The sequence below is a fragment of the Physcomitrium patens genome, chromosome 9 (genome assembly GCF_059467195.1).
Source record: "Physcomitrium patens ecotype Gransden chromosome 9, ASM5946719v1, whole genome shotgun sequence".
NCBI classification, from domain to species: domain Eukaryota; kingdom Viridiplantae; phylum Streptophyta; class Bryopsida; order Funariales; family Funariaceae; genus Physcomitrium; species Physcomitrium patens.
The window spans coordinates 16,635,314-16,647,634 of NC_143418.1; the positions used below are offsets into that span (position 1 = coordinate 16,635,314).

Sequence of the window (12,321 nt, forward strand, 5' to 3'; positions counted from 1 at the left end):
TACATCAATGTATGGGGTGAATTGTGTGTGCAATTTTCGTTGGAGATTTGAAGAATAAATGTTGCACACATTCTTGACGAAGATTTGAAGAATATGTCGTAGGGAATTTGGTGGCAGTAGCTGTACACAAACAATTCATAGATTAGTCAGGAAACATAGCCTTGGCAAGAAATTTGAGTAACAAGTATTAACAAATGACATATTCGTACCACTCTGCAGAATAGACGTATATTAACATGCATTTAGAAAGTATACTATATATTGACATGAGCGTTCTTAGATTAAGATGCAATCGTAGGCAGCATATAACATAAGGTGTGATGCCCCAAAAACAAAACCAGCTCTGTACAAGGGCACGAAATCAATGGACTAGTAATGTTTGAGCAAGAGTTTCACTTAAATGTCAAGTATACTGACTGACCAGTCTAGGATGGAGATTCCTGGACCGATATTGTCTCAGATTGGCTCACTAAATTCTTACAAAAGCCACGTCATACCATCACAGCAATCATGCTATCACCGTGTAGAACCACCTCCTTTCAACCCCACGATAGATCAATCATCAGCATGCAATAATATCATCTATGCTGTTGCGGCATACTAGACCTATGTACCCCTGATGAAGAACTTCCTCTAGATTGCCCGCTCGGCATTTGACCCATTTCTAACTCATGGCCGCTACAACCATTTCCTAAAATCCTTCTTTCATCACCAGTTCTCTCTCCGTTGCGTGGCCCCCTCCCATGCTCCCTGTCCTCTGATGTATTGCCCAGTGCTCGACTTGATTGATGAACAGCCGCAACAGTAATAGTTTGTGTGGAATCCACGCCATTCCGGGGAGGACGGAACATAAGTGGAAGGTAATCGTCCGTATCGCATGCAAACCGAGAATTCTTAAAATGTTCCTCCAGAGCCGCTCGACCCTGAGATCCATTGAAAAATAGTTGATGAGGAAAAGAAGAAAAAAAAACAAAAAAACGAGGGGAGGGAGTGGGAGAGCAAGGCAGGAAAGTTAAAAGATCTCTTTGGAGGACTTTAGCTTAGGGTAGTGATATTCGGACTATTGATGTCTGCGAGGACGTAAGCCATTTGCAGACAGATATGCATACCTGGACTCTTGCATATGTCACGTGACACACTTTCCGTGAGTTGAACTCTTCCCATTGTTGAAGATGAAAAGCTCTATACAGTCTCATTGTTGCTTGGACAGTAGTAAAATTCACAAATGCGTACCCCAGGTTACACCTATTCCTGCCAGATTAGAGTTCAACGTCAGTCCGAATACGGATCCACTTTATCTTTCTAGGACCAATGTTTTTACAATGTGAAATGATGAATTGCTGTGAACAAGGCTGCAACAGAGGATTTGAGCTTGAAGGTCCACAAGTATCAAGGAGAGGGCGACTTACTTGAAGTCAATTGGCAGATAAACAAAATCATATGCTGACTTTGGGTCATTTGGATCCTCTAGACGTTTATTGCATTCAATACAGTGGGTGTCCAGAAGCGAAAGTAGCATCTGCTGACTGCATCAGATAATGTCAGCGATCATAACCAAATGTATCAAGACTACCTCAAAACAGATCACACGAGAAGGTTGATGACTCCACAGAAACCAGTAGCATATACATACCAACACAAATTTTCAGTACCAAAATTTATTCCATGAGCAAGTACAGTCATGGTACAATTCTCAAGTGAAAAAGGACGAACACAATTTACCTGTACTTATTAGGGATGTTTTTAATCATAAGAGTTGTCCGATGAGTATCATTGGTTTGAACTCCAGATTCATCAAAAATGTACTGAGGAGGAATATCTGCTCGAGAAGCTAGTTTGTTTGTCGAAATGCGCGTGCCCACGCGAGGACCTTCCCTGAGCTTCCCTCCCGAGCCTAAGTGACTCGCAGAATCTACTTTACCAAAACCAGCATTTCCATTTACAGACGAATTGCGCTTTGACCTGCGACTTGAAATCCCATCTACTCTACCCTGCCCGCTGGTGCTGCCGCTCCCACTCCCAAATGATCCCTGCGCTCTTGAGGGAGCGTAGTTTTCACCAGGAGACGCTGATGCTCCAGTGTAGGGCATCGTCAAGGCCCTACCCCCAGCTCTACCGAACGACAACGCATTCATATTTCCAACGACAACAAGCGAGCCTGCAGGGTTTGCCGGGCCTCCCTGCATGGACGTGTAGTTGTAAGTTTGCAGCTGGCCGGCACCACTACTCCAAGGTGCTTGCACTAATCCTAAAGGAGAGACTGGAGTTCCAATATTTGGAGACCACAAACAAGCAGGGGGGGCGCCGTGGGCACCCGGCATTGTTACAGGTCCACATGCAGCATCTCCACTCCATGTCCCCATTGCGTATAGAGGTTGACCCGCGACTGCGACTGGCCCTGCTCCGGCTAGAGAAGGCAAACTGCTAGCTATTGAATTGTACACTGAGCTCCCCTGCGCCCGCTGTTGAAGCTGTACACGAGCCTTGTGCGCTTGGCCACCAGGACGACTGAACTCAATCTTTACACGCTTTCCGTGTATCTCCGTGCCATCCAGAGCTTTAAGAGCTTTAGCAGCATCTCGCACATCAAAAAACTCAACAAATTTGTGCTGCTTCTTGGCAGGGGTCTCTCGTAATTCTTTAACATCACCTGTATCATTACAGGCAATGACCAGGCATTAGCTTCAAAATATTGCACATTAACAAAGTCCCTAAACAGTTTAGAACAACACTCAAAATGGTTGAAGAAGATCAGGTGCAGGCAACTTGGTCGTACCAGTAAGATATTGACAACAATGGTCTACACTACACATAATCACAACTAGTGACGAAAAGATAATATGTATAACTACACGAACCTGTATATCCGCATCCTTGATGTAGTGGCTAACTACACAAAGGAGTAATTCAGCTACGAAGTGGATTTAACTTAATAAATTTTAATCTCTCAATTGTGGCTATGACTAAATAATCTATTAAATGATCATGTGGTTAAATAGAAAATTGACGCTAATGAGTAAAACCATGAGGTTAGGAGACAGTTTTGCAGCAAGACAAAATAAGTTAACGTGCAAGTCAGGGAGCTATCATCGCTGTGAAGCTTACATCAAGAACAATTATGAACACCAGCCTCTAGACAATGCCGTGTTGGCCATTACGGAATTGAGGTAAGGAAGACTATGTACCGTAGACTTCAAAAACAGACTTTAGACACTCCATGGTCGTGTCGACGTCCAGGTTGAAAACTACAAGAGTGCCCTGATTCAGACCATCAGGACCTGCTGCAGCCCCGATGGGAAGCGTGTACTGAGCCCACATCACAATGCCACAGACAAGACCTTTCGCAGAATGAGATGGCATAGACGAGGAACCAGTACTCTCTGGGAGCAACTCTGGGTGCTTCACCGCATCCTGCCTCTCAAATGCCATGTCCGCATTCTCCCGAGAGCTACTACTGCTATTCACTCCACGCTGCTTCTGAGACAGCTGGTACTGCTGCTGCATACGATGCTGTTTGTTCAGATGCTGTTGCTGAATATCCCTTAAAGCATCCTTGGCACAGCGGAGATCGTAAAAGTTGACAGTGACCAACCCCTCCACGAGTTTGCGGTCTGAAACAATAGTCCTCACATCGCCCCATTTTCCCATCTCGACTTTCAGTTGTTCGTCACTGAGAGAGGCAGGTACACCATTCAACAAGATAGCCCGAGACACGTGCTCTCTGCCTGAAATTGGCGGGGTAGATAAAATATTGTTGCTAGAAATTCCTAGTGAAGGAAGTCCCATAGCTTGAAAAGGCGGAATGCCAAACGACCGTAATGCGTGAGAAGATTGAACTCCTGGTAACCCCACAGGAGTTACAGAGAGATGACCAGCAGTAGCACTTTGTGAAACCTGCTGGCTAAGGTCAGGAATTTCTATCCCACCCCAGGGAGCTGAGGGCGGAGCTGAGACGGGAACATAAGCTATTTGCGCTCCATTTCCGTAGAGCGATATTGTCGTATCCGATCCATAAGTTGGACTGTAAATCATTCGACTACTATCCACCCCGGAGACGTAGATGTGACCTGATTCAAAAGAATACGAGGAGGGTACACCAATGTGGTGCTGCAGTAGGGGTGGGGGCACACCAGGAGATATACATGGCGACGGGCCATTGGGAGTGTACTCCCGGGCGTTGGGATCAAGCGATGCCTTGGCATCATGACAGGAAGCATGGCAAGTCCCTGGAGACACGGCAAGAGTAATTGGGAGGCTGAAATTGGAACTCTGAGAGTAATCAACCTCGCGATGGGCCTCGTGCTGCAAGTCTGCGAGCTCACCGTCCATCATTCTCTGGTCAGGGAGATGCAATGCAGGTGGAGGCCGGCATTCATGCGCCCTCGGCAGCGGCAAGTCGAATCCTCTCGGTATCCCACTGTACTGCACACCATGGCCGTGACCGAGTCCATGTTGTGGCTGCTGCTGCTGCTGCTGCTGCTGCTGCTGAGTCACATAATCCACATCAATGTTGTTGTCAGGTTGTCGAGATAGCTCAAGAGAGCTAGACAGAGCGCCGTTTTCAACTACCTGTAATCCTGTTTCACCTGCTGCAATGCCCTCTGGAGCTGAATCTGTAAATTCCCCAGATTCACAGCCCATCCTCTGAAACGCGTCCCGTGTAAGCTCGACGTCATCGTAATGGATGTTGTTGTCGTTGGTGTAGGTTGAAGTTCCACCACTTTCAGTCCTATCACCACCCATCCTTTCGGAAGCACTAATACCGTGAGCTGCTAGCGTCGACGAAGAAGCTTGGCTGCTGCAAGAGAGAAGACGTCCCTTTATTGTCCTTTCCACATGAGCACGCTCGCCAACACTTGCCAATCCTACACTGCAAAACTGCACTTCTACACCCGCATTAACTTCTCCGCCCATGCTACACTTAAACCTAACACTAACTGCGGTGGTTTCAGGCAAACTTCCTCAGACTCTCAGCAGTGAGCAGCCATCTCCTCAACTGAACCAGGTCGATGTCGCAATGACAAGCGTACATGCACGGTACAGCTCGCCTATCACGCGCCTCCTGTTCACAAAACCTTTCACCTGTAACCAACTCCACCCTTACCGAGCTTAAGTGATGAGCAAACAGCTACAGACGGCTTTTCCAGTCTTGGCTTTCTGTGTCTGTCACGCCCAAGTACGACAGTCGATATACTGCATCCTGCAATACAACCAGCAACACACAACACATTCTCATTCCTCGAGCATGCTCCGAAACTACAGTTGCAAGCGGACTGATGTACAATGCTGGTTGCTACCAGACAACCACCACGCACATGAGATGGGTTGCGGCTCCATGAGTGGGAACCCTACAGCGAGAACCTGGCGCGTTGGCCATGCAGAGCACCTCCAACGGCCCAAGGAAGACTAACTTCGATACATGACCGAAACGAGCTGCCTCATGGGCTACTTGAGTGCAACATAACAGATCAATCGTACCCCCATATGAGACTATTCTTGCCTCTGACCCCGACGGTAGCATTATAAAACCCGCGGTTCGAGTCTCTCCATCCACTTCCGCTTCGGTCTAGGTTTCTGGGCCACTAGCACTGCAGCGTGCAGCAAGAAAACTGGGATGTGACAATGCTAGACACCAACAGCGTACACCAGACCTGTCAGTTCAACGGAATTCGGGCGATGCTCCCCCAACAGGCATGAATTACAAAAACCTACTGCAGAAACGTAATGTGAGGTACTACTTGCGGCGACATGAACCCGTCGAAGACCTCCAGACGCTGCAAACCACCCGAGTGATACGTTCCGATTTTCCTCCTCACACGCATGCATCTAGCACAGGCAAACTTCGCCTGGCCGGCAATGTCAACTCACCCTTGCACAACTGATTCTCCACTAAACCGCCACAGAGAATCAGTACCCAGTGACACTCATCCAAACTCCCCTACAGTTACGCACATCAGAATAATAAGCCACAAAGGTATACACCACTACCACCACCACCACAACCACCTGCTCCGCCTCCTGCTCCTCCTAAACCGATCGCTACCTCTGGACCTCGTTCCCACCTCCTCCGAAAGCCAAAACATCACAACCCATACCAAACAAACAAAAATTGATAACCCCTTTGACTCACCTCATCCCGGCACTAATATCACCACCCGCAGAAACACCACCGAATTACACCAAATAAAGAAGACCACTCGGCTACCACCCTCGCCAGTGCGCCCTCATAAAGAATCTCACACTCCTCTGGCACACACACTCAGACAGTCCCCTCTCCACTACTCGATCAAAATCCTCGCAATCTTACGCAGCCTCTCCCTCCAATTCCTGTTGCCGTCTGCAAGGCCCCGGCAACCACCACCTTACCCCACCATTAAGATCGCGGGCCAAAATCGCACACAAAGTGCGCGACCCATGCGATAAATGAAGGAATCGAGGGCAAAGAGCAAGAGGGGTTGGTATGAGGAACCCGAGTGAGAGGTAGACGTTCCCCACGAAGAAGAAAGGAGAGCAGGAACAGCAGGAGGAGGGGCAGGAGAAGACTTGTTGGGGCTGAAGGGGTGAGAAGGAGGGAAAGACAGAGGAAGAAAGAAAGAAAGAGAGGGAGAGGGGGGGGGGGAAGAGAGAGTGCGAAGGCATGAGCCCCCACAGACGAGAGTCGAGACAGACAGACAGGCAGACAGACAGAAGGCAAGCCAGCCAGCACAGCCAGGCCCAGACACTGCCCACCAGACCGAGACCCACCCCACCCCGCAATACACTACACTACACTACACTCACTCACTCCAGACGGGGAGGGGGAGGAGGGAGAAGGAGGGAGCAAGGGGAAAAGAGAGAAGGGAGAAAGTGGGAAAGGGGAGGGAGAGGGTAGTAGCATGGGAGCCAGGGAGTAATCTCTCTTCTCTTCACTCTCACCCCCTCTAACCCCACCGGGCCGGGCCAAGTCGGGCCCGGAGGGGGTGGGGTGCGGGGGGGGAGATTGGTCCGTTTGGCCCGATGGAAGGGTCGAGCCCCGCCGACATGTTGCCCCCGGTGGTGTGTTTGATTGGCTGCCCGATGGACGGGGAGCTATAATTAATGCTTCATCCGAGATGAATAGGCGGCTCAGTGGCGGCGGTGCCAGTCCGGTGGGTCCTCCCCGCATAAGTCTGTTGCCAAGTGGTCCTTGACGGTAGATTTTTGTGGTTTGACGAGTGCCCGCTGCTGCCTGGTTGCCGTAGGATCGTGGGGAGCGTTTGAGTTCTGTGCGTTGATTGTGCGTCCCTCGCGGTGTAATTAAGGTGCAGGAATTGGGTGGTTTAATGCGTCGGGCTGCCAGTTAATGGGCTCTCCTCCTCCTCCCCTCCCCCCTCCTCTCTTCAGGTTTTGGTCTGGGGAGTCGTTCCAATGCGGATCATTGCAGTATCCGGGTTTCGTTTCTCAAGAATGTTTGGTCCGCTGATGTCTCCCTTACCACGCTTCTTCCACTCTGTCTTGTTTGGATTCTGAACTGGGTGGGAGGAAGAGCTTTTTCCCACTCGTGTTCCAGGCGAGGGGAGTGTGTTCCCATATCGGTCAAATAGAGATTCTTTGTGGTATTGTTTTCTGGCCTAGAGCATTGTTTGTCTCAACAAACACAGAGTGAATCACATAGGAGAGATTCTTCCAGATTGTCAAGGTGCTCTAAACCCTAAAAGAGTGATGGAAATGGGGTCACAAATCATTTCCCCGGCTTTCAGGTATGTTGTTGAATTCCACGATATGTTCATACTTGTGGGACCAAGTGTTGAAGAAGGAGATGAACTAATTGTTGAAGGAACTCTCCCTATGGTAACCAAAGCAAACTCGCTACAATCCAAGCATCTTTCAGACAATCCAGTGAATCTTGATCATGACATCTCATTTGCTACATCCACATAGGATTGTTTTTATGGGCAGCAGATAAATTTTATTATTCAATGAAGAGGGTCAAAAATGTTAGTCTGAAGTCTTCAACAAAGGGGGGGGGGAGGTATTGTCTGGATGTGGGGGTTTAGATTTCCCAACAAGAATCTAAGTTAACAAAATCTATGCCTCAGGTGTGGGGAAAAAAACAAAACTAAACAAAACAAGCATTTCTTGGTCATGGTGACATGTTAATGATGGACTTATTGATCAACTCCAAGTAGGATTCAAGTCAAAAACCCCTAAACTAAGTGTGTGGCTTTAAAAAGGGAGGGGGGGTAGGGTCTTTGCTCTGCATCCATGAATTTCGACCCTTCCTTCCCAAGTGATCTCAACCAAATATTCAGTTATTTATAGATGGACAAATAATCATGTTCTGAGCATATGTGTTTATTTCATTGAACACCAACATCTACTTTAGATACAATCTTGCCCAACCCCACTTTTAACACTTGTCTTATTTTTTATTTCTCTAATCAACTAGACATTTTGACTGAACTCCTATCCACACAGAGGTTAGGAATGAAATAATAATAATAATAATAATAATAAATCAATGCGATCCTCTTTTTTATCTCCATTTTGGGACATAGTGTTGAGGACTAAATACTGGCTGCATGAGAACGAAAACAAAAGGAAGCAAGATGAAGAGCCCAGACCATTCAAATTGTTTTTCACATGGACACAATTGTATACTAGAGTTTTGAAGAAGAGCTTACACTGGTAAGATTACTGCTTGGCTTTCATATCAAACATTACATTACCAAACACTCTGTGTTTTATTTTCATTTATAGTCCAGCTTAAGCAAATTAGATTTTTGTCTCCCACAAATCCAAAACATAACTTTTGATTAGCCAGCCCTAAAGATCATTCATTGAGAACTTCGTTCACACGACGAGCACCTGGAGAAACACAGCACATTCCTTGATTGTTCACGGACAGTGTGTTTCCCATTTCCTGCGAGTTCTCAACGGGAGCACAGGTTACATACAACCTGTGATGCCCGCTGCTCCAAAAATTAAATATATGTATATATATATTATTAGTTCGCATCCAGAGAAAAAATCGGGAAAAAAACATGATCCAGTGATATGTGCGACTAAACTTCAGTTATCTCGCGACACAAAATAGAGCCCGTTATTACAAAAAGTTCCATTATTAGGGCAAGAGAAAAACGCAGTCTCTTCCTGGTCTTATTTTTGGAACTAGATGTCATTTAACTTTGAGCACTGGATGTATGAATGGCCCCCATGCACGCAGGACCTCCCCAAAAAATCCTTTTTCCCTTTAAAAAAGTTTTGTAGATCTAATCTGAACTTTGGCCTGGAGTTTATTATTGGAGCACTCATACTTCTCGAGTCTCAACTCTTCCAAGTAGTTATATGTTTCCTTATTTTGGAAAAAACCGGAGGCGCGTTTGGGCTGTGTTAGTAATGGCTCCCTTGTCCCGATTCACACTGAAAAGGGATGACTCCCAGACAGAGAGCTGGAGTGCACTTTTTTAAATATACATATATATTTTTGCACCAAATGAAGGTCTGGTATTCAATAAGTTCGGCATCCTGTGAAGGAGAGAGTGAGGAGAGTTGTGTGACCTTGTACAACCTTTGAATAAACTAGTGTGTGTGTGTGTGTGGGTTTTGTGACTGTAAAGACTCCTTCCAATATGTGTTGCATCTTCTAGATTAGATTCTCTTGAGCATTCAGGTCAAATACCTGATATTATAAACCCATACACACAACAAGGTATCCCATCTGGCAGAAATGGGAGGTCAACTCCAGAAGTCACTTTATACTGTAGTTTAGGTGTTTCTGTTTTTCCATGGACGAACTGGGTCATCTCCAAAAACTGCTTCTTCTCTTCATTCATGGACCCAAGGGTTGAAATTCGAACTGAAAGCTCTTGTTGATCATTTTTACTCTATTTCTTTTTACTTCGCCATCATTTCATTTTTCATTTTATCCCTACAAATAGTCTCTGGAGATATGAAATCCCTGCCGCTGACATCACACTTGTTATGGTAGTTGTTGATCAATCAACAGATGCAGTCATCTTGATACTTCTTCTAGGGAAAAATATAAATAATAGGGATTCAGGTCAAGTCCCAACACTTAGAAAAAATAAATGAACCAATTTAATTGGACGGGTAAATTTGGAGTTTGAAAAAGGACCATAAAAGACCCTTTTTTTTATTTAACTGTATCCCTCGTCCTGAATTAATGTCCTCCCAAAAAACACTTATTTTCTCCAAAACCTTCTTCAACTACGTGGAAAAAATGGTAATTGGTCTTTCTACTAGATAGAGCACCGTTTACTTTTAGTTGTCACTCATAAACAAGAGTTTAGTTTTCTGTCTCTCTCTAGTGGACCATGATGACATTTTAAGTAGGAATTCTCATGTTTCATCCAAAAAATATATATCTCCATGTCATTAAGAAAATTAACCTTTTGCAAAATGAAACTGTGTGAACATAATTTTAACATTAAGATTTCAAAGAAATTAACTTTACAATCTCACACACAGGACTGTGACATATTATTTAAAAACACTGGAATGTCAACATGTCTAGCATACAATCAATAAAATACTGTTTCTAATGCAGTATAGTCACTTGAAAAAATCAATAAATGTTGAACAAGTTATTGATCAATAAATAAATAACTATATATATATATATATATATATACTGTGAGAGATAGGGAAAGAGACACACACAATGCACAAAAAGCATTGTGCAACATAAAACAATGAAATAGCACCATGGTCTTAAAAAATTTTACTGTGAATAATAACAGTAATAATAAGTTAATAAAAAATCTAATTTGAATATTTTATTTATGCATTAAATTGAAGTTACAAATGACATGTTTTATTTATAAATATACTGGGATAAGTTTTTGATACACTACTCAAATGGGTGTGCCTTGTAGAGCTTCTTTCTACCAAGAGGGCTTTACAGGGCAAGGCCAATAATCTCTAAACGAGGGAGTACTTACTTACCCTACACCAAATGCTGGACAGCTATTCAGCTATTTGGTTCTCAACTGGGATAGGGGAACCATAAAAGCAAAGCCTTTGACACCCACAGGACATGCATTTGCTAGATCAAGGGTGCAGAGATTTTGGTCAAGTGAGAGAGAAACACTGTTGTTAGAATGTGCTGGTGCAGTCCTCCATCTCACAAGTTGCCAACATCAACAAACATATGAATTAAAATAAAAAAATAAAAAAAAGTCTTGTGTGTGTGTTCAACCTGAAATAACACAGCTAAAATAACAGGGGAACATCAAAGAGGAACTCCATGTCATTTCAGCACCACTCATTCATTCATCCATGCAGCCAAATGTGAATCCATAAATTTACTCATTTGTTCCATGCATCCAAATACAAGTTAACTGTATTTGCACACATGATGCAATTGTAAGTGTGTAGGGTCTTTGTAGCAAGAGAGTGCATGGGATACAGATGCTGAGTCAGCACTTTTTTATTTTTTTTATTATCATTCCATTTGGAAGTGGTGTGTCCTGGCTCAACATCAGTCTACCTGTTGATCCAACTTGGGCATGATTGAAGAATGAAACCGTGGTTCTTGCTTTGCTTTTATTTGCTTTGCTCTCTCCATGTCTTTCTCTCTTGTGTGATAAAAGAGTACTAGTTTCTTGCCCTGCCATGTTGTTCTGCAGATGGCTTTTGGGAATATTTTGAAAATGCATGAAACAAAATTAAAGAACTCAAGATTTGCATTATTGTTCTAAGCGAGAGAGAGAGAGAGAGAGAGAGAGAGAGATTGTGCAAGCTTAAACAAAAGAAAAGTAAATAACTTGTGCCAGTTGTTGTATTTATTTGAATTCATTCAACAATGTTTGACACTTTACATAGCCATTCAGGAACACACACACCCACACACTTCCTCTGTTCAGAAAATTAGAGATTCTAAATATGTATGATCCAATAATATGTATTACAAAACAATCTGAAATATTTGAACTGCACCTAGGCATAATTCAACCTCCAATAACATGGACATCATGCACAACATGCACATGTGTGTGTGTGAAGTGTTTGTGTGAAACCACAGTGTGAGAAATTGGATGGAGTAGCTGCTGCTAGCTTACCTACATACACTCACTAGCTGCATTTAACACTGTCTCCATGGGAGACAAACTACACACAAGTTTTCATTTCATAGCAAGTTCACAACTCCAATCTCAGCTAACTTAGTGGGTTCATGAAATGTAATGCACACCTTCATTGTAATGAAAGAATAACAAGTACTGAAGAAGAAGATAAAGGAGGAGGGGGAGGGGAGGGGTAAATAATAAGAGTCAAATTCAACCCAGCTGCTGACATGGGAGCTAGCTTCTGCTGCTGCTGCTGGGCTGGGTTGTCCCGGTA

General features: G+C 44.5%; 1 protein-coding gene across 3 annotated transcripts; it reads right to left on the minus strand.

Moving 5' to 3' along the window:
* Nucleotides 1-259: 259 nt before the first annotated feature.
* Nucleotides 260-6,522, minus strand: LOC112286332 (protein MEI2-like 5). 3 transcript variants are annotated; one of them, XM_024528113.3, is made up of 7 exons: nt 6,131-6,271; nt 5,105-5,200; nt 3,186-4,798; nt 1,723-2,650; nt 1,410-1,526; nt 1,110-1,251; nt 260-923 (listed from the first exon to the last, which is right to left on the minus strand). In XM_024528113.3, exons 3-7 carry the CDS (start codon nt 4,741-4,743, stop codon nt 579-581), a joined length of 3,090 nt encoding a protein of 1,029 aa, XP_024383881.1. In that variant the 5' UTR covers nt 4,744-4,798; nt 5,105-5,200; nt 6,131-6,271; the 3' UTR covers nt 260-578. The 3 variants fall into 3 exon arrangements, with proteins under 3 accessions (XP_024383881.1, XP_024383883.1, XP_090109410.1); XM_024528115.3 differs by lacking the exon at nt 6,131-6,271 and adding an exon at nt 5,479-5,606; XM_090253284.1 differs by having other exon boundaries at nt 3,186-5,200; nt 6,131-6,522.
* Between the last annotated feature and the right edge of the window lie 5,799 nt (nt 6,523-12,321).

Bases quoted from the DNA above. Each gene is read 5' to 3' on its own strand.
- LOC112286332 (XM_090253284.1), bottom strand. From the start codon at position 4,914: ATGGGCGGAGAAGTTAATGCGGGTGTAGAAGTGCAGTTTTGCAGTGTA. The intron at 2,651-3,185 runs GTACATAGTCTT...GTAATGATACAG, and splicing joins GTCTGTTTTTGAAGTCTACG to GTGATGTTAAAGAATTACGA. The intron at 1,252-1,409 runs GTAAGTCGCCCT...CTAATCTGGCAG, and splicing joins TATCTGCCAATTGACTTCAA to GAATAGGTGTAACCTGGGGT.